Raw genomic sequence first — 26383 nt, 5'->3', positions numbered from 1 at the left:
TGTTTTCTCATATACACACTGGGGATAGATGTACAAACCTCACAGGATGTGGCAAGGACTGAATAACGTCATTGTGGCAAGCACTTAGAGGGGTGCCTGGTTCCTAGGAGGCCACATGTTTGTTATTAAAAACCAAGCGTGGGGCAACCTGGGTGGCTCAGTCAGTTAAGCGTCCGACTTCAGCTCAGGTCATGATCTCACAGTTCCTGGGTTCGAGCCCCGTGTCGGGCTCTGTGCTGACAGCTCGGAGCCTGGAGCCTGCTTCAGATTCAGTCTCCCACTCTCTCTGCCCCTCCCCATTTGCATTCTGTCTCTCTCTCTCTCTCAAAAATAAATAAGCACAAAAAAAATTTTTTTTAAAAATTAAAAAAACAAGTGTGCCCAGCTGGGGGCTCCTGCAGCATGGCCCTTGTCTGCCTCCTCACAGTCCTCTCCTGCCGTTGCAGGGTGATGTTGGACTCAGTGACACACAGTACCTTCCTGCCCAACACGTCCTTCTGCGACCCCCTGATGTCGTGGACTGATCTGTTCAGCAATGAAGAGTATTATCCTGCCTTTGAGCATCAGACAGGTGCGTACATCCAGAGAAGCCCATCTGAGCTGGGAGAACTGGGGCAGGAGGTGGTGCTGGCCTCCAGGAGGCGGCAAGGCCATGCTGGGGGCCTGAAAATGCCAGCGCTCACCAGTGTGCAGGGCAGAGGACTGGAGGAGGTCTGGGCAACAGGAAGGACAGCTTCTGCAGAGAGGAAAGCACTGGAATCTTCACCCAAACTCCTCCCAGCTCTGTGGCCTTGGGGGCTCCACTAACTTCTTCAAGCCTCATTTTTGCTAACAGATGATAATGCCAATTTCTTGGAGTTATTATATTTAAGCAATGTAGTGGAAAGAAACTCTTAGCCCGGAGCCTAGTAGACTGTTATTGCTTGGTCATTATGGTTTTAGCTAACATTTGCTGAGTACCAGCATTGTTTCAGGCCCTGCACCAAGCACCCACCCCATCCTTATAGAAGACCTAAGAGAAACAAACAATTATGATCTCCATTTTATGGATGAAGAAACTGAGGCACAGAGAGGTTAAGTGAGTTGTACGAGGTCTTACGGTTGGTTAAGCTTCACACGAGTTGACTTGAGCACCTGTTCCCTTAACTCTCCTACATGGTCATCTTACAAATGATATTACCGTGTGGTTATTGATATTAATATTGCTGGCTTTCTCTGAGCTTCTATTTCTTTATCCCTAAAGACGATGAGAAACTCTCTGAGGATTAAAGGAGCCAAACTGCGTAAAATACGTAGCTTTGCACAAAGCAAATGTTCAGTAAACACGCATCCCTGCACTCACCCCCAGGCCTCCCTTCCCCCCGCCTCATCCTCTCTTGGCTGGTCTTCTCCACCTAAAAAGGAAGCATGGGGCCTTATACAAATCTGCCAAAGGGAAGCCAGCTGAGCTTTGCCCCAGAATCTTTCCGAGGGCCTCTGTCCCCAGGTGCTCGGGTGACTGCACATCACAGCAAACCTGGCAGACTGCTATTGCAGCAGGTGCACACCCTGAGGCTGGTGATGCGAGTCCTAATCAAGCTGTCAGTCCTCGCGGGGCCTTAACCCTGTGCATCCCAGCTTGGCGTGGTCCACACTCAGGGGCAGGAAGCAGGTGGGTCCATCAGAGGCCACGCCTCTGAGGAGGCTGCAAAATGTCCCCCACTGGAAGGAAGCCCCTGCCTCCAGGCCGGGGGCCAGGGCCACACAGACAGACTTGAGGCACTCACCTCCATAATCCAGTCCTGCACGGGCTCCCAACACCAACCCATGCAAACACGCATGCACATGATGTCTCTCACTCTATCTGAAGGGTCCTGAGTCAGCCAGATACATATTGCAATTCTCCTTAAGGCCTAGAAGCACCTCGTTTCCTGAATTTGAAGGAAGAAAATGAAGGCTTACCTGTCTGCCTCATCTCCCCATATGCCCCATGATGGAAGGACCCAGAGAGAAGGTCCTTCCCTCCACCCATGCATCACCCAGACCTGCCATCCTGGGAGCCCCCTCTCCCTGCCTTCTCTGCCAGGTGGCAGCTGGGGTGGCGGCGGGAGGAGATGACCTCAGCTGCCTGCCCCGGGGAAGTGTTGCAGGCATTGGAACAGTTTCTGGGGTCATCAAGAGCTCGGGCTTTGGAGCCAGGCATCCTAACTGTGAAGTCTGGCTTTGATATTTAATAACTGTGCCATTGTAATTTCTCGTGCCTCAGTCTTCTCATCTGTAAGGTGGAGATAGCTATAACTCCTACCTCGTAGAATTGTTGCGAGGGTGACTTGTTAATATATGTGAAGTGTTTGGGACACAGTCAGACACAGGATAAGCACACACATGCGTTTAAAAATGAAGGACTGGCAGGGCGCCTGGGTGGCTCAGTCGGTTGAGTGGCAGACTTCGGCTCAGGTCATGATCTCGTGGTCTGTGAGTTCGAGCCCTGTGTCGGGCTCTGTGCTGACAGTTCAGAGCCTGGAGCCTGTTTTGGATTCTGTGTCTCCCTCTCTCTGACCCTCCCCCATTCATGCTCTGTCTCTGTCTCAAAAATAAAATAAACATTAAAAAAAATTTTTTTAAATTAAAAATGAAGGACTGGGGCGCCTGGGCGGCCCAATCATTTAAGCACCCAAGTCTTGATTTCGGCTCAGATCATGATCCCAGGGTCGTGAGATCAAGCCCCACATTGGGCTCAGCACTCAGCGTGGAGCTTGCTTGGGATTCTCTTTTCCTCCTTCTCTCCCCCTCCCCCACTCAAGCTCTCTCTTCCTAAAAAATCAATAAATGAAAACTTTCAGTTTGGGAAGATGAGAAAGTGGTGTTTTCACCACAGGCAGTGGTGATGCACAATAATGTGAATATACTTAATGCCACTCTATCTACACTTGAAAAGGGTTAAAATGGTAAATTTTAGGTCTATTTTACCACAGTAAAAACAAAACAAAACAAAACAAAACTGAAGGGTTAACAGAAGTGATCACCAATAAGACTGCCGATGGGGCTGAAATCCAACAGTCGTACATAAAAAGACTGAGGCCCCTGCATTTCCATCAGTGTAACAAAAGGATGGACCAGGTTTTTGCTAGAACCCTTTCCAGAAGCTTCTCTGATTCCTGCACCACAGATGCAGCCTTCTTCTCCCACCACCCGTTGAGTAAATATAAAGTCCCACCAAAGCATGCGGCCAGTGAAGACAAGATATCCTCCAGGAGTGACCGAGCTCCCAAATACTCCCGGCTTTGGAGTTGCCACCTGCCCGCCCTGGATTCCAGAAGTTGCTGAATGTCTCTGACCTCCCAAAGGTGGTCAGAGAAGCTGGATGTGAAAGGGTAGCAGAGCGCTTCCCCAGGCACTGCGTGGGCCCTGGAGGCCCTGGCTCTCCCACCGGTGGGAGGAGTGACGAGCAGGGCCTCTCTCTGTTCTTTCTCACCCAGAGAGGTGACGCGTCCGTCTGAGTGTCTGCAGCCCTCTCTGAGAAGGATGCAGCACGGTCACCTCTGGACACGACCCTGCAAACTTCCTGTACTCCATGGCCAGTGAGACCTCTCTGCAGCCTCCATCTTGAATTCGCAGTTGTCCCAATGGCAGCTCCCTGTTCGAGTCTGGCTGACGCTCTCACTGACCACCAGCACCGTGACCTTGGCAGGTTTTTTTTCTAACATCTCTGGGATATACTTTCCCAGCTGGAACGGCCTTTGCCTCTTAGGGTTGGCAGGACGGATAGTCCACATAGAAAGCGATTCATCAAACGCCAGGCACTTGGGAGGTGCTCACCGTTGCCAGGAACACCTCACGGTCCTGCTCCTCTCTTCAGTTTTCGCAGTGAACAAAAGCAACAAAGGTCTCCTTCTCATCCGTTCCGATTCAGAGTTTGACAGCTTCGACACTTGGAGACCAAAGGGAAAGAAAAGGAGAAAGACAGGGTGTGCCCGCCGGACGAACGATGTCTACAAGAGGGCAGAGAGGAATAATCAGCTCAGTCAGGAAAACCAGCTGTTTTCACAACCTTTTCAAATGGCTTTAGCAGACAGCAGCTGAATTTGTGCCCTCCCCGCGCTAACCACAAAGGGTCTGACCTGCTCTTCGAAGCGCGCCTTCTGTGTGGGGAGTGGATGGTCACAGATTGCAACATACCCTAGAGGTTCATTCACTCGCCCTGGCGTTCCCTCCTGCCCCCTTAAACTAAAGGACTGCAAATACTGGACAATTTTATCCAAGCGTGGCAGGCGTGCTGCATATATTTCACAAGCATACGAGACTTCGTGAAAGATTTCCCCGCTCAAGCGCTGACAAGCCACGGAGTATCCTGGCCCCGCGCTGAGCTTCTGGCACTCCATCCTGAACCTCCCCACACGCCCACACGCCACCCTCCCGCTGTTTGGCGGGGTCGCCACACCACCAGGCGGTACCCCCTCTGCTCTGGATTCTGGTTTATACTTTGTCGGCAGCAGCGGTTTCTAGATCGGGGCAGTTCTGGGGGTTCCTGAGAGGTCCCTCGGGGACCTCAGGTGAAGTTGAGAAGGCCAGGCTCTGGCTCCCCCTCCCATCCTCACCGCACGTTAAAGACAGTACAGCACGGTGGTCGTTAAGCCTCAGGTGTAGGCGCGGAAATACACGTACCCGACCTACTGCTGGCTCTGCTGCCTACCCACTATGTGACCTGACAAAGGGATTTCACCTCTCTGTGCCTTACTTTCTTGGTTTACTTTGTAAAATGGGCGATGTGATCTAGGACCTGGTGGCACAGTGTGGGCGATACCACGGGCACAAAGAGTCCGGTATGCTAACTGGTACATCCTAACACTCGTGCCTCAACTATTGTTACACCGGGGGAAATTTTATTTACATTTTTTTGATGTTTTTACTTATTTTTGACACAGAGAGAGGAGGAGCTGGGGAGGGGCGGGGAAAGATGGAGACAGAAACTGAGGCAGGCTCTGTGCTGACCGCAGAGATCCCGACGCGGGGCTCAAACTCATGAGCCATGAGATTATGACCTGAGCCGAAGTTGGATGCTGAGCTGACTTAGCCACCCAGGCGCCCCTGGGAAATTTTATTTAAAGAAAGAACTTTATCTGAAAAGGTGCAAAACCTTTTGGGTATTAATACCCGGAAGATCAGGGAGAGAGGCATGTGGGTCCCATGTGGGCTTTTCTAAGCAAGATTCATGTGCTGGGTATAGAAGTCTGAGAGCGCACGCAAAATAGAGTCTAAGAGTTTCTAAGTCAAAACCAGATAAATAAACAAAATCCACTGAAAAGTGGGAGATGAGCCCGTGGCAGTGATCACAACCCCACGAGCACCCCCTAGAGACAGACCTCAGCACTCACCACCGCTACCCTATCTGGCACACACCTGAGCCTCCTGGGCAGCTGTGGCCTCAGGACCACTCAGGGCTCGCTGCTCCCTGTCCCTTCCTAGCCCCACATGCCCCAGGCCACAGCCCTTTGTTGATAGCCACCAGCCCTTCCAGTGTTTTTCCCATCCAGTTTCTTATGCTGCTCCGGGCTTCCCTCCCATTCCACCATCTCATGGTCTGAATCATTCCACAGCCTTGGAAGGAATGCTAAGAAGGGCTCTTGGATGGAGTCAGACCATCTCTGGGAGGAAACCTGGAAACAATTTATCATTTCAGGCTTCCCCCCCTCATAAAGTCCTTCCTTTCGGTGACAAAGCCACAATTGATGGTGCCCCCGTGCTACCCAGTCCACTCACCGGCTCTCTTCAGCGCAGCCCCAGGCAAAAAACTTTCCCAACTCCCTATGCTAATAAATCATGCTAATTATGGTCCAGGCTGTCTAACTCGGGCCTCCTCTGACCCAGACTGTCTGCCTCCCCACGCCGAGCCCTGGGCTTGCTTTGTTCTGCTTCTCCTCACCTAGACTGAAGCTCTGGTAAGGAAGACCTCATTTCCCTGAGAACAAACACAGTCCCAAAACAGTAACAAATTACAGGTGACTTCCACTGAAGGCTTACTGCCGTCCAGATAACTGGGCTAAGTTCTTCACAGGCATTTCTTTTCCTTTTCACAGCAAACCTTCTAAGAGGTAGGCACTATGATTATTCTTGTTTTACAGAAGGAAGCTGGGGTCCAGAGAGGTTAGGAAGTTAGGATTGCACAGCTAAGATGCTGAAGAGTCAGAACTGCAAATCAGGAAGGTCCATGCCACAGCTCAAACTCAGCTAATCCACACAAATCCCTGCCAGGTCTTTTTCTTCAGGTCCCTTCCACATCAGGTTAGTTGACGGGACAGTTAGAATGGAGGACGGGAACAAGGGTCTGATTGAATCCAGGAGCTGGCAGGTTCATTTAGCTTCACAAACCTTCTCATCGAAGTTCCCCGATCAGCAGAGGAGAAAGACCAAGTTCTCCTACAAAGGGTCTGGGAACATAACTCAAAGCTCGAAGTTCAAACTATGTTTACAGTCTGCAGATTTCACATTGTGTTGCATAGCAAAGAAAAGTCAAAATCTCCCCCCACCTAGATTTTTGCTTTAAGTGAGGCTCCAAAATAATGAATAGTGTTGGCTCCAGAATTTCTATGTAGGAAGGGCTTGGGGGCAGCAATTCATGTGGAAGAGATGGCAAAGGGACTCACCTAGATTTTTTTTTTTTTTTTAAGAGCACTTCGCGTAAGATTGAGAAGACAGCAGGTGTCTGTAACAAAGCATGGAAGTAGTGGATTAATGGACCCACTCTCTGGCATTACCATTGGAGATGCCCAGACATTAATCATGTGGGTCCCCTTACCCTTGGCACCCTCTGTGGGGATTTAGCCCCTGCCCCTCCACCCCAGTGGGGAAGCATGGGTCTCATGTGCATCCTGAACATCAAGCATTTTACAAAACCACACGGTGTCCCCACATTTTGGACAGCATTGGTTGCCTAACTCCTGCTGGCAATTCAAGGACAAATTAGCTTGCTTTATAGTATAACTTCCTTTGTTTTCATAAAGAAAATAAACCCAAGTCTCTGGAAAGGAACAAAGCTGCCGACCTACACACACACACACAGACACACGCAGAGAACCTATTAGAAGTATTTGAGGAAATACAATCAAAGTAGTGCTATGGGTAGCCCCAGTACTAACAAGTATAAATGGATGGTATTTAATGAGCACTTACTACATAAACGCCTGCCTCTCTTCTAAGTGCCTTCCATGGACATTCGCTGCTGACCATGTGGGCATGTGAGTGTGCCAGCCCAGCTCTACAAGGTTAAGTCTTCCCTCTGAGTTTATATATACCGCAGGTTATAGCATCACTTGTGAGAACTACCCCCCAACCACGACCAGAATTGCTGAAAACTCCCTTAGCTGCTCAGTTCTTCCTCCCAGCGTAGCTGGCCCTTGAACAAATGTCCTGACCCACTTCCAACTTCAAAGTTGCTGGCTGAGTCTGATGCTTAATAGTGGCCTGTGAACATTTAGATTAAGTCTTCCGGGCAGGAGATGTCATTTGCACACATAGGCAGAAGGGCTTATGCTCAGCTTCCCCAAAGAGTTTTGATTATTTTATAAACGCTAGATGCATTGAGAAAAACGCTTTCTATTTCCAGACAACACAACCTATTAAAGATAATATATTCTGTGGGTGCATTACCCTTTCCTTTTTTAAAATTTACTTTTAATATATTTTTAAATTTTTTTAATGTTTATTTATTTTTGAGAGAGAGACAGAGAGACAGAGAGACAAAGCATGAGCAGAGGAGGGGCAGAGAGAGAGGGAGACACAGAATCCGAAGCAGGCTCCAGGCCCTGAGCTGTCAGCACAGAGCCCAACGCGGGGCTGGAACTCGTGAACCTCGAGATCATGACCTGGGGCGAAGTCAGACGCTTAACCGACTGAGCCATCCAGGGGCCCCACCCTTTCTTTTATTTGCCCTGAGTTCATGTCTTTCAGGTGGCAAAAGAGTCTTCTTCATGCCATTCTAAAGATTGTAAATCTGGTCATCATCAGTCTCTCATCCTCTTTCTGATTTTTTAAACCTTTTTAAACTAAATTTTATACATGTATGATATGTAAATTTCACATTATCTTATATTTTACATATTACACGTTAGACATAAATTTTTTATGTATAGCATACCATACACACACACACACACACACACACACACACACGTGTGTGTGTGTGTGTGTGTGTGTGTGTGTGTGTGTGTATAATTATCATGTGCGTTTATGCCTTCAGTATGCCTTCGTCCAAATCTTTTTTAGTCAGTCTTTGAGATGTGTCTGACTGGGTCCTCCTCAAGCGAGGACAGTGAGGCATGATATGATGCAAGATGGAAGAGTTGATGTGGACCTAACTCCTTTACTGACTACCCACATGGCCTTAGTAGAGTCACATAGCCTCCCAGAATCTCCTTTTTCTCAACTATAAAGTGGGGACAATAATCCTTGGTCATTCAGCCAGTCAGTTCCACTCACTGAGCACCCACAGCGGGGTAGGCCAGACCGCGTGCACTCCTGGCTCAGGGTGAGCAAAGCAGAGCTGGCCAGCCATGTGGAGTTCAATGTTTGGGGGGGTGGGGGGGTGGCGGCGGTGGTTAGGCACGAATCCTTCTGAGAAGGACACCTGAGGGGGCTGTGCAGACGTGGGAAGTCTCCCTAAGATGGGGGAGTGAGCTGTGGTCTTGAGGATGAGCAAGAATTAGTTAGGAGACATTAGATGGAGACCTTGTTCTGGCCCAGGAGCAATCCTGAGGGAGCCACAGGGGAGAGGGTGAGGAGGGGCCAGAGGAAACAGGCCTTCCTCACCCCTGTCAGCCTCATCGCTGCACCCCTCTAGTGAGGACAGGACCATGGAAACACACGGCAACCAGAAAGCGCCCCAGGATGCTGACTCTCTTTGCCCTCTGTGTAGTGAGAACAGCCATTTTCCTCTCAGCTCCGGGGGCTGTGGGAAGGCCTTCCCTGAAGAGAGCCCGCCATGCTTGGCTCTGGCTCTGGCTTTCCTCCAGGGGGAGCCGCACACAAAGCCCGCTCTGTGGGTGAGCTTCAAAGGAGAGAGCTGAGGGGAACAGAGCCTGCCAGCAACACCTCCTCGTGTCAGTGCCCACCCCCACCCAAGCATTTCTCCGAATCCTCCAGGCCCTTTAGCGTCCAGAAACAACACGGCCCTCTTCACGTGCCAAAGAAAATAACAAGGGGGTGGAAGTGGAAAGAGGAGGGAATGGAGACTTGGCGAAACCTTTCCACGGAAAGAAATAAACTGTATCCTCCAACTGTTGCACACCGATAGCCATCTCCGTTGGGGACTCAGCTAGGGACCAAGGGTGGAAGAATTTCAAGGCTCATAAACATCCCTCATCAGAACACCAGGAATGTCAAAGGCCCCCGAGGTTTACTCAAGCCAGAAATCAGTAGACGAAAGCACAGACCAGACAGGGGAATGGCTGCCCTATTTTCCCAGTAGACCCTATTGGCCCCAAGGTGCCCCTCACAGGCTAGTGGGCAGGCCGCAGCCAGCGACCAGCAAGCAACAAGTGAGGCGGCCTCCTCGTTCTCCTCACCCACCAGGTAGAGGCAACAACATTGATCTCGACCATCTTGACAGACTACCGACCCTTTATCCACATGCATATAAAATTCTGATTACAAACTTAAATGAAAACAAATCTATTGTTTAAGTTGACCACCCCTCAATCCACTCCATGGTAGGGAAAGAGATTTCTGGAGCGGCTCTGAGTTTTAGGGGGAGCCTCAGTTTCCCCCTCTGTGAAGTAGCCTGATCATTCCTATTTGGGAGGATTTGAGGCACTTGAGAAATTGACACACCAGGGGTACTTGAGGAGCTCCTGAAGGAGCAAGACTCCTGACAGGCAGCGAACATCTCTCTTGCCTTGGATTGGAAGCTCCGTAGATCCACTGGGGACAGTGGCAGCAAATGCAGCATTTACCAGGGAGTCAGAATAGCCTCATTGACATTTGCTGTGGAGTCTAACTCTGAGTGACGCTTTCTGTCGTCGACACAGCCCGAGCCAGTCACTGTGCCATCCTCTGCGTTCTGCCTTTCTCCTCACTTTTTCCACACTCGTCTGCCACCCTTTTCTCCTGGCATTGGGACAGAGCTGTTGAGCACCCAGTCTCTGTTCCAAGCCCAGCATGGCCCCACGTCCCAGCCTCCCAGACAAGATGGTGCCCACTTCTCTCTGGGTTTGTACGGGGCTCCTCTGACGGAGTGACGGGGCTCTGGCCTCAGGATAGAAAAGCATCATCAAACCCACAGAAGCAACAATCCAATCAACTCCCCCACGTCTCTCTTCCCCAGAGGAGACCGCTAAGGTGATCCAAGCTCTGTCGGACTGCGGGCAATGTCTCACCAGCTCGAACCCTCGGCCCTAGATGACCAGACAGAGCGCACAAACCAACAGCTAGTGTTGGCAACTGTTGTAAGAGCAGAGGGAATCAAATCAGCTTCAGATTGTGTCTGGCACATAGTCAGCATTTAATAACCATTGAATTGTTGATAGTTTTCTAGGCGCTACACAGCCTATATACGTTAACTCCAAATTGTATCACAGCCCTGTGAGTTGGACATATTATACCTATTTTACAGATGAGGAAACTGAGGCTTGAATGTCTATGGACCCTGCCCAAGTCGCAAGCAGCCAAACTAGGGTTGGAACCCGGGCTCGTCTGGCCCCAAAGAGTGTGCTCTTGATAACCTGTTGTCTGAAACCGAACCACTGAAGGGCCTTGTTCTCCCCTCCTCCGCTACTTCTCCTCTTTCTAAGCATCGAGACTAGGTCCAGGCACTCCCAAGCCATGACTGGGTTTCTCACCCATCATCCTCTCTCCTGCCCCGACGTCCACCTGTAAGATCCAGTCTCTTCTGGTTTTTGCAGTGGAGTAGGTAACCTGGGCCCCAGAGCACCCCAAAGCCAGAGGCTCTTTTAACTCACAGCAGAGGGGTGGGGGTGTTAACACAACCGAAGCCTCCTTCGGGGGCCCTCTAGAGGCTTCCCCGGGGGCGGCTGTCCCTCACTTCCCTCTCTTCTGGCGTAGCCTGCGACTCCTACTGGACGTCCGTCCACCCCGAGTACTGGACCAAGCGCCACGTCTGGGAATGGCTCCAGTTCTGCTGTGACCAGTACAAGCTGGATGCCAACTGCATTTCCTTCTGCCACTTCAACATCAGCGGCCCGCAGCTGTGCAGCATGACTCAGGAGGAGTTCACCGAGGCGGCCGGCCTCTGTGGGGAGTACCTCTACTTCATCCTCCAGAACATCCGCTCGCAAGGTCAGTGTCCAGAGGGCCGGGCCTCCAGGGGAGGGGCCCGGGACTGGGACCGAATGACCCCACGATGTGACCACACGGCAAAATCTCATTCGCTGGAACTCTCTGTTCACTAACATCCCCGTCACCAAAACCTCTCAATACCTGGAAGTTCTAGTTTGCTAGGATTAGAGATCGTAGGTCAGAGGGAGCAAGTTAAGGGGAAAGCAAGTTGAGTGCTTTTTTTATACGAGAAGGAAAACTAAAAAGACATTCAGGAACCAGATACAACAAAACAATGTATTATGTTCATTAAGATTTGCAATCATAAAACATGGAAGAAGAGGTTTCTGCTTGACTTTTCATTAAGCAGAAGGAGGAGAAAGTTAACTAGACCCTTTCCTCCTCCAGAGGAGTCCGATTCATTGACATTTCGTGATCACTTTCCTAACGGTCAAGGAGAAACAGCCAGAAGGTGGCGTCAGTGGCATTCTTTAACATTTCAACAGGCCCCGCAAGAGCGGAATGTTGAACAGGTGTTTTAAAACTGGATAGGTTTCTTTTCAAGAACGTATAATTCTGTATCCCCATGTCACAGATAAAGGAACTATGGTCCCAAGCTATTAAGTGACTTCTCCGATGTCATACAGCAAACAGGGTTAATTCATGGAAAATCAATAGAAAGCAAAGGCTTTGAGTTCAGAAAGACCTGTGTTCCAATCCTGACTCCAACACTTTGGAGCCATAGGTCCTCTGGCAAAGGGCTTGCCCTCTCTGGATTTCCATTGCCTCGTCTGTACCCTGGGATAATAATACACCTTCACAGGTGACAGGTTTCAGTGAAACATTGCCTGGAGCAGCATAAAAAAGTGTAAATGCAATAAATGGCAGCTGGTTTTTTTTTTTTTTTTGTCATTATGCATATAACCAAGGGGAAGAAATTTTTAAAAATAAAGGAAACAAATTTCAGCTCAATTTTAAGAAAAGACATTTCTAAAGGTTAGCACCTTTTTTGGGGGGAAGACTGCTTCAGAATATACTCAAGGTAGGAAGCTCCCCATCACTGGAGATAATCAAGCAGTCTAATAGCCCCCTGATCGATGGGGGTGCTGGGGCAGGGATTCCTGTCTGGGCAGAAAACCACAGAAGACCTTCCAACTCTAAGAATTCTTTGCTTTCCCCTTGCTCTCCCCAATCATCAGTGCCTGAGGGCGGGCAAGCTATAGATGTTGGCCCTGGGGCACTGCTCAGCTTCTGTCCTGGGAGCCACGACCCATGGGGGCAGGGAAGGGACAAAGAGACCTGCTGTCCATTGTTGTCCAGTCCTGGCTTCTTTAGCCAGTGACAGTGCCCTGCCAGGAGCAGTAGTCTGGGCATAGAGTGGGCCCTCCCTGAAAAGGGGAAAGTCTGAGTAAATCACAGCAGCTCAGAGTAGAGCTCCAGGCTCCAGCACCTTCTGAGGGAACCTCTTTGCATGAGAACCCCTAGGCCACAGAGAGGGAGGTGTCCCGTCCTGGAAGAGGATGCAGCTTGGCATTGCCAGCCTTAGCCAAACATCATGTCCATCAAGTTTGTCCCCAGGCCCCCAGCAGCCACTGTGCTGGGGTCTCTTCGCATGGGGTACCTCCCTTCCCTGACACTTGTTACAACCCCAAATCCCTATTCCTGGTGCCAATGCCTCAAGGTCTGTGCAAAACAAGCCCAAAACAATTGTTTTTCAAACAGACCATATTTGGCTCCTTCTTATTCTGAGGAATCCCTGGAGTCACAAAGCCAACTCTAACGGGAGAATTTCAGGCCAGCAACGTTCCTCAAGCAGGAATGTGTGCTGTGTATTGTGAACTGAAGTACACGTATTGTGACCAGATTTTACAGTGGCCCAATTTGCCTGGGACACATCGTTTTCACCCATTATCCCAGAGTAGTTGTTACTAGCACTGTCTTTCATTCTCAAAAGTGCCTGTACTTGGATAATAAATTAATTATATGGTGATCTGGTTATTATCTAGTTTAGGCCTTCTATTACTGCATAGATTAGGACTCTGGCAGAATAGGACACAGAAGGGCCACCTGGGTGGTTCGGTCGGTTAAACGTCCAACTTCGGCTCAGGTCATGATCTCCTGGTTCATGAGTTCAAGCCTCCCGTTGGGCTCTGTGCTGACAGCTCTGAGCCTGGAGCCTGCTTCAAATTCTGTGTCTCCTTCTCTCTCTCTGTCCCTCCCCTGCTCGCGCTCTGTTTCTCTCTCTCTCTCAAAAATAAACACTAAAAAAATTTTTTTGAAAAAAAAAAAAAGAATAGGACACAAAACAAGTACGTTTTGACAGTGGGAGGAGCTACGGGGCAGCATAGGACCCAGCGTGCTGTCCGGTTCAGAGGTATCTCAGTAAGATTTAAGGGCCTGGAAACCCGGGGACGCTGGCTGCTGGAAGATGACGTCAGCAAGGAGTGCGGGGGCCACGGTGGAGGTGGAGTGGGTCCCTCATCGGTTAATCCTTTATCCTGTGCTCTGGTGGCCCTGTGGGCAGAGTGGATCGAGGTGTCCCGGCCGACCAGAACCCATCAGAAAATGGCGCTAGGAATAAACAGTCCCAAATGTGCCCTGTCCCGGCCTGAGTCAGTGGAAGTTGGTGCTCACTGGCCACCAAGCTAGGACAGAGGTGTCCTTTTTCCTGTACTGCTACATGGTAACTTGATTGGAAACTCCGAATTCACCCCCAACTCACCCCATGCTTCAGAGGAGCAAACCAAGGCCCCAACATGGCCCCCCAAATCCTTGTTAAAGCCTCTCAGCGGGCCTTGCACTTCTTTGGGCCTCCTGCGTCCATTTTCCCGTGACCAGCACGTAGCGGGCATTTAAATCCCCAGAGGATTAGAGGCTACATCATAGACCACAGACCCTGAGAGTGGAAGGAGGACTCAGAGGTAGTTTTGTCACCTGTGGCCAGCGAGGAACACGAGCCTGGAGACTGAGTGACTGGCAAGGTCCCACTGGGGTCAGTGACAAGGTCCAGCTCAGAGCCCAGGCCCGCTTGGAAAATCCTAGAGGCTGCTGGAATGCATGGCCCTGGGGCCCTCTCCAGGAGGCCTTTAAAAACCAGGAGACTGTCATCTCCCAAGGATGGCTTCAGGGTGGCCCAATTAGCGCCAGGTGGTCTCCAAGATTCTTTCTGAAATAAAACTACCCCACAGAGAGGACAGCTGTCCCCCCTTCTCCCCGCACCCCCTCTCCTGGCCAGGGAACCCAGGATCACGGTGCGGTTTGTGGACTTCTTTTTCTTTCCTAGGTTACTCCTTCTTTAATGACACAGAAGAGACCAAGGCTGCCATCAAAGACTGTAAGTAACCAACTTCAAGCTGCCCAAGGCTGTGCTGAGGCTGCTGTTGGGCACGGGGGCTTGATGGGCCTTTTGTGACCACGTTGAAAAGCTGATGACCTAGAAACGGTCACAGACCAGGAGAAGACAGCAGGGAGAAATGTGGTGGGCAGAGCACGGGGCTTGGATTTATGGATTCCTTGCCCTCCCCAGCCTCAGTGTCCCTATCTGTAAAATGGAGTGGCCCTCGCCAGGTCGTGGTGAGTTGGAGAAACAGTGCACATGAAGTGGCTGGCAGATGCCAGCGACGTGGACGCTCCAAACACTGGTATCTGTGAGCAAAAATCATCATAATTACTAGCCATGGGGGCCTTGTAGCTGCAAATGTCTCTTAAGACCTGAGCTCACTAAGCAGTTTTCAATACAAGGGGATGGAGGACCTACAAGAGACCTATTGATTCTGAAAATTAACCCTCACAGTTTCACTTTTGCAGACGGAGGTTTAGGAAAGGGAACTTTGGAGCTTTCTTCTTAATTTTTTAATGTTTTATTTATTTTTAAGACAGAGACAGACACAGCATGAGTGGGGATGGGGCAGAGAGAGAGGGAGACACAGAATCTGACGCAGGCTCCAGGCTCCGAGCTGTCAGCACAGAGCCCGACGCGGGGCTCGAACTCACGAACTGTGAGATCATGACCTGAGCCGAAGTTGGACGCTTAACCGACTGAGCCCCCCAGGCGCCCCTGGAGCTTTAATTTTTTTAAAGACGATGATGGTTATTACTTTTAGTTGCCAAGTGCCACACAACGGCCCTGGCTTGGGAACTAAGAGGAGATGTGGGTGCTGGGTCCTGGGCAGGCCCCTTCCCTCCATAGACTTCGCTCCTTCATCTACAGAGACAGGACAGAGCATATGGGTACTGCTGAGGCCTCTGAGGGGCAGACACGGACAGATGGGTTCTTATGACTTATTGTTTCTGTTCTGAAAGTCCCAAGCAATCAACTGAGGATTCAGGTTATCTGGTTAATGAAGGGTTTTTTTTAATTAATTTTTTAACGTTTGTTTATTTTTGAGGAGAGAGAGAGAGAGACAGAATTCAAGCAGTGGAGGGGCAGAGAGAGAGGGAGACACAGAATCTGAAGCAGGCTCCAGGCTCTGAGCTGTCAGCACAGAGCCTGATGCAGGACTTGAACCCACGAACTACGAGATCATAACCTGAGCCGAAGTCGGGCACTTAACCGACTGAGCCACCCAGGCGCCCCATGAAGGGTTTTTTCATTCAGAGTTTTAGTGCAGGAATAGCTGCATCCATGAACCACATTCTGCAGGCTTACAGAGGCCCGAGGTGCCCCATGGACCCCAGTGGACCTCACAAGAGCAGCTCTGCCTTCCGTGAGGCATCCCTGCATTCAGGCCTCAGAGCATAGCCTCATCCCTGTCTGGGAATAAAGCTCCCATGGAGCTTCCCAGCTCCACTAGAATCCTTCCACAGCAGTCTGCAGGGTGCAAACCCAGCTGTCTCCACCCAGCCCAGGCCAGGAGAAGCCCCTGGAAGAAATGAGCCCACTGAGGCCCAGGGGCAGGCACCTGCTGTATTCCTAAGCAGCATTGAGTCTGACGTGCCTGACCCTTTCTCAGGGGTCAGTGTCTCTACCTATAAACGGGTGTATTTTTGCCAACCTGCCTTCCTCACAGCTAGGAAGAGACAGCGTGTCGTCGTAAGTTCTTTAGAAGAAGTTGTTACATGAGTATACAACTAGCCCCAATTAGAGTCATTGCTATTATAATAATAATGGCAGCTAGCATTTACTGAGTGCTTACAAAGAGCTGGGCCCTGTGCTAGAATCTTTATAGACATTGTTTTAGGTAATCTTCTCAATAACTCTGTAAGACAAGACCTAGTACCACATAGGAACTAAAGCTTAGAGGTTAAAGTTTAGGAAGGTGAGCAGCCCAGGTGTGTCTAAATCTGAAGCCCTTAACCCCTACTCTCCTACCCATTCCTTTCTTTCCCTTTTTTTTTTTTAATTTTTAAGTTTTTTAAATTTAATCCCCCAGGCACCCCTTTTATTTCCCTTTTCATTCATTCATTCATTCATTCATTCATTCATTCATTCAACAAATATTTATTGAACACGTACTATGAGCCAGGCCCAGGCACTTACTATGTGCCATGGTTGCACTGATGAGGATAACTTTGGTCTTGCCTTCATAAAGCAAGAGAGGGAGAGAAGCATTAAACAAATAATCCCCATAATAAATATGTGATGACTAAGTATGACGATATCGCAAAGGAAAAAGACAGGGTGCTATGTGTGTGATGGAGGAAAGATTGCATTTAAATTAGGGACCAGGGAAGACTTCCTGGAAGAAGAGATATTTTAAATTAAACCTAAAGGATGAAAGTTAGCCAGGAAAAGAAGGAAAAAAAGGGTCCAGGGAATGAGTGGCAAGTGCAAAGGCCCTGGGGCAGGATCAATTTTGGAGCCCTTGAGAAAGAATCAAAAAAAGGCTAGAAACTCTCACACTAGGAGGCTCAATATGGTAACCACTAGCCACAGGTGGCTATTAAATTTAAATAAAATTAAGTAAAGTTAAAATTCAGCTGCTGAGTCACACTGGCCACATTCCAAGTGCTCCATAGCCACAGGTAGCTAGTGGCTACCACATAGGTCTGCTCAGCTTCCTGTCACCATGATAAGTTCTCTTGGACAGCACCGTGGTAGATCATTGGCCACATCAGCAGAGGGAGAAGTGGGAGCCGAGGCCAAGAGCAGGGCAGAGGCAGGTCATGTACAGCTCTTGAGTCTGGATGTCATTCTGAGCAGGCTGGAAAGCCACTAATGCAGGAAACAGTAAGATCCCATCTGCATTTTAAGAAGATCTCCCAGACTGCGGTGTCTAGGTCAGGAAGGAGGATAGCCAGGAGGCTACTGTCCAGGAGGAGAGTGATGGTGATGGTGGCCCAGACCAGGTGACGGGAGGGACAGAGAGAAGTTTCTAGAGGCAGAGGTGGTGATAAGACAAGGACTCTGAGCTGGCTTCTCTGGCACACGCACCCATGGAGACAAGCGCTCCCAGTGCATGCCCTGCCCAGCCTGCTGCAATCAGGGAGGCACAAGTTCTAGACTGAACTCAGGGTCATGTGGTCTGGTGAGTACAACCGAAAATGAGCACCACAGCTTTGCCAAGTTGCAGCCTCCACGGCTACAGCCAGGAAACCACAGCCTTCCCCCTGGGCCCCTGGCTCTCTCACAGATTTCCCCAAACAGAAACCCTAATGTACAGTTTAATAGGAACAGATCATATAAGGAGCCTGTTCTAGAAAGTCCAGGACATATGATCATGATGCCCATGGCCCAGGTGATGTTTCATGATCTTAGACACCATCCACCCCAGAAATGAGCTGTGCCAGCCAGAGGCCAAGGCCTTGGCCAACCAAGACAACTGGCATCCCGGAGGCTTCAGGTAACGTTCCCATGAGTCTTCGGTGAAGATTAACATCACTCATTGGCATCCGTGAAACACGTGCCCAGAGCGGTGCCAGGAAGAGTATTGCACATACTTTAGCCCATTTAATCTCCATTTAATCTTCATTATAACTCCAACAGGTGGTTTTGTTACTCCCATTCACACCTGAGGAAATCAGAAGAGCAATAACTTGCAAATAAGATGGGATTCCAATTCATTTTCTCAAAGTCTGTTCTTGTATACGCTATGCCATTCACCAAACACACACACACACACACACACACACACACACACGCACAGACACACACACACACACGCATACATGCATATGTGCACAAGCGCCTAGACCCTTCTCTTCATTCTGTTGCCCCCTCAGCTGAGACCCAAGGCTCAAGAATCTTCTGGGTCTGGGCCCAGCTCTGCAGTGATCCAGAGAACGAGATGATTTTCAACTTAGTACCTGCTGAAGGGACCCAGGCCCAACAAGCTCTGAAACTGTTGGACTGGCCCAAGTGACACGCCCCAGCCCCTCCCACCCCCCACTGCAGAAACGCCAGAAAACAAAGCCTGAAGGCCTGGGTTCTAGGCTCAGAGCCTCTCCTCCTGACACAGAGACTGGGCTCTATGGCACCACTCACGTCGTGGGGATGTGATGAGCTGCTTTTGGAAACTCTGCCTCGCCTGCCCCATATTGGCTTCTGGACTTCAGTCAATGACTGAGAATATATCCTTTGGCCACATTTTAACAGTCTCCAGCCTCAAGGCAACCGAACCTTTCCAAATCCCAGAGACAGCAGAGAACTGAGGCCATGTCCCAGTCACCCCACACTGGCACAGCCTAGCTGCAGGGACACATTCGCGATAAAGATAGTTCTGAGACAGGGAGAAGTGTCCCCCAGAATACCACTGGCAAAGAAATACAGCGGGTTCGTGGGGGTGCTGTGGCCTCCGGCTGGCATCAGTGGAGGCTTTGACTTGGCAACCTGCCTCCGCCTGGCCATCTCATCGATGGCCACAGCGCCTCTGCCACCATGGCCCCCCACTGCCACCCTGCCAAGCCAGACCTCCAGTCTAGGGGACCCGTGAGTGGCTTCAAAGCCACCAGTGAGGACTGGGGGCAGATAAAACAGAGTTATGTCTGGCAAGACCCACAAGGAGAGGCTCCCACAGTCCACATAACCCCGTTTCACACTGACCTATCCTGTGTTCACCCCAGCCAGCCGAATACCCCTCATCTGCAACACATGGAAGAAATCATAAAAATTAGAAGGGCGACTTTTCCCCTCCCTCTTCTTGCCGTTTTGGCATTTCAGCGAAAGCTTATTGTCTCTTCACCGGTTAGTAATTCACCTTCGTCTATTTTCACCACTCCAGTTGCTTTCTCTCTTCTTAAAAGATTAAATTAACCCAACAACAGGTCTGCCCCGTGGGGGACGCTGTGCATTGCAGCATGGCGTCCGAGGGGACAGAAGGGCAGCGGTCTTTCTTGTCCCAGTCGGCCAGCTGTCTGTCCTGCTCACCTGCTTTCACGTCTCTCCACCTGGCAGCTGTCCCCGTTCTCCGCTGACCTCGCCCGGGCATTCACTTGTGGTTTGCACATACCTGCCCGTGTGCGTGGGCCTGTTTTTCCACATCAGTGCAATTCCAGGCTGTAGCATCTGAAAGGGTGAAGAGGCCCAGGGACCCTGAAGGCTGAAGGCATGCGTGCGCCTCATTGTTTGCTCCAGTGGACATGCACTGGGGCTGCTGGAGCTTAGGGCTCTGAGGTCGGCCTGCTCCGGCGCTGGCCAGGCACGTGACCTGCCCCGTGCCCCGCCCCCCCTACCCTCCGGGGCGCCGCTTTCCCTGCCCCCGCCCCGTTTCAATATTCCCAGCATTTATCACCGGCCAAAATGGTCCATAGTGGCTTGTTGGTGAGATGTTGCTACCCACTCGGAGGTCTCAGAGGAGAGACTTGGACCTCTTTTGGGCCGTGCCTCCAGCACCTGGTGGCGTGGGCGTGCGATGGCTCACTACTCGCGAACAAACGAGCCCATGACCTGCAGTGTGCTCCCCAAGCCCCCTGCGCCGCGGTTTATTTCCGTGTCACGTGGGGTAGGAATAGACGGTCACCACGAGGGTGGGTGAGGTGAGTACCCGGCCACAGCACACGCTCAACAAGCTTAGCTCATAGTTAGTCGGGAAACGTCTGTCAAACACCTACAATGAAAGACAGGCTAGAGTAATAGCTCCAAACGTCAGCTTTGGAACGGAACTGCCCTGGGTTCAAGTCCTGCCTCCACTGCTCGGGATGAAATCCTTCAGCAATCTGGGCTTCCATTTCTTCCTCCATAAAGTGGACGTAGCAACCGTACCACACAAGGTGGTTGCAGGAATTAAATCAGATAGTTTGCGTGAAGCACTTAACAAGCACTTGGCATTTAGCAAGCGTTCCACGGTAGAGCAGAAAAGAGACCAGATCAACCACTGCAGTGGAGTGGAACTAGTGCTATGATACTAAGGCACGCACAGTCGCTAGGAGACAGAGAGGGGACCTGACCCAGGGGTAAGTTCAGAGAAGACTTCCTGAAGAGGTCTGGAGAGCGAGAGTGGGTTTGGTGGAAGTGGGGAGCAGGGAGCTATGCAAAGGCCCGGAGGCAGGAGAAAGCCGATTTGCATTGGGACTATCTAACTCAAGAGAAGAAAGAAGTTGGGAAGCAGCAAGACAGAAGGCTAGAGAGCTGGGTTTGTGAAAGGCCTGACTAACGTGGCAGGCTTCATCCTGGAGACAAGAGGAGGGTGCTGCAGGATGGTAAGCCAGGGAGAGACATGACCCAGTAGCACTGAGACAGATTGACCTGGTCAGCAGTGTGGTACACAGGACACCATTCCTTTCCTTGACAACATACTTACCCTTTCATCCAGTGATTATAGCGTAGTATACCTACTAGACTCACAGTACACATGCTTAGTACAGAACGGCATGTGGTATAGTGGTTGCTCAGTACTACCTACTGAGTATCTACCATACTCCAGGCCCTGGGCTGGGTGTCGGGGGGACAGTACATCTGGAGACACAAATCCCTGACTTCTGATGGGAATAGAGCGTGAACTCAATAAAAGATGTTCTACCAGGTTCGATGGTGATAAATATTAAGGCAAAAAAAAAAAAAAAGTAAAATAAAATAAGGGATTGTGGATACAGGATGCTGAGTAGGGGTGAGTGTGTGTGATTCCACCGAGATGGCGACTTTGAGCAAAGATGGAGAGGAGGGCCCGAACCACGGATATCCAAGGAAAGAGCACTCAGGGCAGAGGGAGGGCAAGTGCAAAGACCCTGGGGTAGAATGTGCACGTGAGTTTCAGAAAGAGCCAGGAAGCCGGTGTGGCTGGAGCAAAGTGACCAAGGGGAGTGGCGGGCGGGGGGGGGGGGGGTGAGATCTGGTACCACCTGTTTTGTTTTTCCGTAAACCATATACTACTTTGAAACGATGCTGTGCGAGGATCTCAAGCGGTTACTTACAGCGTGAGTTCTAATTGAGCTCTGTATTGAGTTCCTGCCTTGCTTTATGCTATTCATCAGCTCTGGTCTCTCTGCTCCTGCTAGTGTCCCTTCCAGTCTGTTCTGCACACCCGAGCCAGAGAAATTTTCTTAAAATGGGGATCTTGGGGCGCCCGGGTGGCGCAGTCGGTTAAGCGTCCGACTTCAGCTCAGGTCACGATCTCGCGGTCCGTGAGTTCGAGCCCCGCGTCGGGCTCTGGGCTGATGGCTCAGAGCCTGGAGCCTGCTTCCGATTCTGTGTCTCCCTCTCTCTCTCTGCCCCTCCCCCGTTCAGGCTCTGTCTCTCTCTGTCTCAAAAATACATAAACGTTAAAAAAAAATTATAAAAAAAATTTTTTTAATGTGGATCTTGTCAAATTCCAAAGTCTTCACTTTACTCTTGAATAAAACCCCGAGTCCTTACTATGGCCTGTAAGGAAGGCCCTGTGGGCTCTGCCAGCAGCCGGCTTCCCCAGCATCCTTGTCTGCCCCTCCCCTGGGCACAGATGCCTGCCTCACTGGTTCTCTCTGCATGCTTGTCTCTGCACATGCTGCTCCCTCCCTCCGGAACACTCTCGCACCTCCTCACATCTGCACAGATCCCTCCTGCACAGGAGGTCCTCCCTGGCCACCCCACCCAAAGTGGGCACTCCCCACCCCATTTGTTCTCTATCTGATGTCTTGCTTCCTTCCCAACACCTTAAATAGGTGGATTGTTTGTTTGACTCGTGTGTTGCCTTGCCTGTGGGTCCTTAAATTCCACCTGCACAGGGACCAGGTCTGTCTCGTTCTCTCCTGTTCCCAGCACAGAGCCCAGAACCTGGCACCCAGCGGGTCAGCGTACAAACGCTTCCTGCAGGCAAACACCTCGCACCTACCATTTGCCCCCAAAGCGCCTTGGCTGCCACAAAGGCGTCCGGTTAAGAGTTGCTCGTTTTGGTGTGATTTAAGCTCTGAGTGACTTCTCCTGCTACAAATCATTCTATTTCAGATGCCGATTCCAACTGTTTGAAAACCAGTGGCACCAAAAGTCAAGACTGTCACAGTCATAGTCGAACGAGTAAGTGTAGAGATGCCATTTCTCATTTCTAATTTCCTAAAACCACTCATGAGACAAGCACCCTAATACACTTTCAAACTGAATGTTTGAATGGGACCAGTTGTTTCCCGAAGAAGGTACCAGAAAAGTTGACTTTTATGGCATCAAAATCACATTGCTTTTCACTTAGACATCGTGTTACAAGAATTAAAATGAGGAAGGAAAGAAATTTTCTAACCGTGGTGAATTTCTGAATAAGGGTCTATTTCTCCTGGTCTACTGGGGAGTTTTCTCTCTGAAGTACTCATGGACGATAGTAGAGAAAACAGCAGGTGTTGGCAGTTCTGTTAGCCTTTCCCGGCCCTAAAATTTACCCAGTGCAGAACTAACTCTGTATTAAATCGTAATCCTCCAACGTCTGCTCGGAGGTAGGTACTCTTATCCCATTTCACAGATAACTAGAGAGATCACGATTACAGAGCTAGAAGAGGTGAATTCAGGACCCAAACCCAGGTGGTTGGACTCTCCAGACAGTCTTAACCACAATGGAAAAGCGTGGTTAAGTGGTTAAGAAAACAAGAGAAATACCAGCTTTTCATGAAAAACAAAATTGTAGGATTGGTCTGCCCAGAGAGGTAGGGTTATGGGATTTGAGTACAACCATAATGCCTGTCGGCCCATTTGACTGTCATTTAATTAATTCCTAAGAATTAGTCCATAGCTCCACGAAGCGAGGACAGTGTGTGAGCCACGGTGTTTCTTTTTTTTTTTTTTCAACGTTTATTTTTGGGACAGAGAGAGACAGAGCATGAACGGGGGAGGGGCAGAGAGAGAGGGAGACACAGAATCGGAAACAGGCTCCAGGCTCCGAGCCATCAGCCCAGAGCCCGACGCGGGGCTCGAACTCACGGACCGCGAGATCGTGACCTGGCTGAAGTCGGACGCTTAACCGACTGCGCCACCCAGGCGCCCCTGAGCCATGGTGTTTCTAGTCAGTATAAATTTGGCGTCCCCATATGTGTGTTTCCTGATTGCTTTCATAGAAGACAGACATTTCACGGCTCAGTCAGGTTCCAAGTGGAGCACTGGGTCATAACGATGGAAAATAACCCCATAAAAGAAGCAGCTATTCTCATAAATTAAGGAGAAGTTGTATACTTCTCTTAGAATTTAAAAAAAAAAAAATTAAGTTTATTTATTTATTTTGAGAGAGAGAGAGGAAAAGAATGAGCGGGGCGGAGGGCCACAGAGATGGAGAGGGAAAGAGAGGCTCCAAGCAGGCCCTGCGCTGTCAGCACAGAGTCCGACGTGGGGCTCAATCCCACAACCCTGGGATCATGACCTGAGCTGAGATCAGGGGTCGGACACTCAACCAACGGAGCCACCTACGTGCCCCTTAAAAAATTTTTAAGTAACTTTTTTTTTTTTCCTTCTCAAAAGGCCTCCAAAGTTCTCATCTATGGGAATTTGTGCGAGACCTGCTTCTATCTCCTGAAGAAAACTGTGGCATTCTGGAATGGGAAGATAGGGAACAAGGTATTTTTCGGGTGGTAAAATCAGAAGCCCTGGCAAAGATGTGGGGACAAAGGAAGAAAAATGACAGAATGACGTATGAAAAGTTGAGCAGAGCCCTGAGGTAAGTTGAGAGCATGAAATGCCATGAGCCTTCGGGCAGAGTTATACAAAATGGCCAGCCACAGAGGATTAAACTGTGTTTGCAGCTCTTTCCTTGATAATCGAACGGTCATGAGACAACACTGTGGTTCTTAGTTACCGGTGGGATTATGGTTTGTAAATGGACACGCCGTCCTTCGCATTCTTGGCAGTGGCCCCGGGGATCATGCTGAGTGCAGGCCATCCCACACATACACACACAAAACGCGCTTTGAACTGAGAGTGGGGAGGCTCAGTCTTCAAGATGTCTGGGAAAGGTTTAAGTGTAAGTTGATAGCAGGGTGTGAAAATACCAGGGTAACCAAAGACCAGCCTGCTCACCTAAGAGGAATGAAGGACAGGGTTTGTATTCTGTTGTTTTCCGGGGGGTGCGAACCTCCCCACATTCCTCTTCTGCTTGCCTTTCTCAGGTACTACTACAAAACGGGAATTCTGGAACGAGTCGACCGAAGGCTAGTGTACAAATTTGGCAAAAATGCACACGGGTGGCAGGAAGACAAGCTATGATCTGCTCGGTTTTACGGATCTCTGTCTTCTAAAACCATCGGATCACCAGAGACATTGCAAAGTCTTTTTGTTGTTGTCAACCTGCAAATGTGCTGATAAAATTTCTCCACCTGTCAGCTTACATTTGGATTCAGAGTTGTTGTCATCTGCGTGGGGACAGCGGCAGCAGCTCTTAAGAAATTCCTTTTTTTTTTTTTTCCTTACCCAAGGGGGAGGAGGGGGTGATCTTTCGCAGTACCTTGATGAAACATTACTTCCCGAATCAAGAGTTGCAGACACACAGTAGCCCATGCTATTGGTGCTGCTCGGAGGAAAGGATCCAGTTCTGCCACTGGAGACTCATCCAGTGCTCCCGTTCGAAAGGCTCAGAAGTTTTCACATTTTTAACCGTGGCAGCTCACAAAGGAAAAGCAGTTAGTATAGTGGGAGGGGGTGAGATGGGGGTGAGACAAACATACTGTAGATTTTAAGTCGTTCACGTCAAATGCCATAGAAAAGTTTCTTAATTAATAAAGGAGCTAATCCATCAAGCTGGGACGTGACGGGATTTAGCATGGGTTAATAGTAAGTTTCTGAACCAGAGCATCTCTTGGGCTGCTCAGCAAAACTCCCATGGCCATCTTTCTAGAGCAACACCCTTAAAATTAGGCACATTATTTACTCCTGCTGAGTTTATTCCCCCTCTTCTCCTCCTGGCGGGGGGCAGCCAAGTTAATCAACAGATATTTGTCCCGATTTCCAAATCACCGCTGTTTCTGATTCCAGCTGTCAGTGCCACAAAATTGTAACTCGTCGATTCCGTCAGTGGCCAAGGCGTTAAACCTTTATAGGCCCGGCAGTGCCCTGACCACTCTGTAATGGCCGATTAAATGTATAAGCCTCTTTTGTTTTGTCTTCCTGGCATGTACTCAAGCTCTAAAACACATTTCCTTGACAAAAGTAGCGAGAGTGAATTTATACCAGTAAATGTTCACAGGTTTGAGTCTGCACTGACATCTTCTCATTACTCACGGGGCAAGGGTGGGGGGGGGGGGGGCGGGGAGGGAGCCATTAGTGACCTACAATGAGGTGGCCTGCCCCTAGGACTGCTACTCCACCCGAGCAGGGATTTCCATGTGACAAGGCACTGAAACAGGATACAGGCTGAGGACCTCCGTGCGTAGAGTTTAACTTCAAAAGCAACGTGTTTTAAAAAAATGTGAATTACTGTAAAATAATCTATTTTTGGATTCACGTGTTTTCCAGGTGGATATAGTTTGTAAACAATGTGAATAAAATATTTAACGTGTTAAAGTGTCTCTGTGTCGTTAAATTCCACAAGGCAGACTCGGCAAAGCATTAGCGACCTGGGAAACCTTTGAAGACACTTCCGTTTCTTAGCGTTTTGGACGTGTAAAGAGCCCCAGAAGATGCAAGAAATGTATGCAGTAACCCTACCCACCACCTCTACATCCTAAGGCAGAGGTTCCCCTAACAAAATGGAATACATAGGTGAGTGGGACCTACAGATATGTTTGTTTGGTATCCACGTGCGGGCATGCACACACACACACACACACACACACACTTTTTTTTGCTCGTTTTGAGGTTTGGTTTTGTCTCTCACTCTGA

General features: G+C 49.8%; 1 protein-coding gene across 3 annotated transcripts in view; it reads left to right on the top strand.

The window, feature by feature from the left end:
• ELF5 (E74 like ETS transcription factor 5) overlaps window positions 1–26065 on the top strand; it is a 44696-nt gene extending 18631 nt beyond the window's left edge. For all 3 annotated transcript variants that reach the window (XM_045484924.1, XM_045484925.1, XM_045484926.1), the window contains exons 2-7: window positions 447–571; window positions 11035–11268; window positions 14531–14581; window positions 22544–22612; window positions 24032–24227; window positions 24676–26065. In XM_045484924.1, coding sequence (XP_045340880.1) covers window positions 447–571; window positions 11035–11268; window positions 14531–14581; window positions 22544–22612; window positions 24032–24227; window positions 24676–24772 — 772 coding nt within the window. In that variant the 3' untranslated portion in view covers window positions 24773–26065. The remainder of the gene's footprint in view (window positions 1–446; window positions 572–11034; window positions 11269–14530; window positions 14582–22543; window positions 22613–24031; window positions 24228–24675) is intronic.
• The last annotated feature ends 318 nt before the right edge of the window (window positions 26066–26383 follow it).

Source organism: Leopardus geoffroyi, chromosome D1 (assembly GCF_018350155.1).
Source record: "Leopardus geoffroyi isolate Oge1 chromosome D1, O.geoffroyi_Oge1_pat1.0, whole genome shotgun sequence".
Lineage (NCBI taxonomy): Eukaryota > Metazoa > Chordata > Mammalia > Carnivora > Felidae > Leopardus > Leopardus geoffroyi.
Note: the sequence above shows the minus strand (reverse complement) of the source record. Positions and strands in the feature narration are given on the sequence as shown.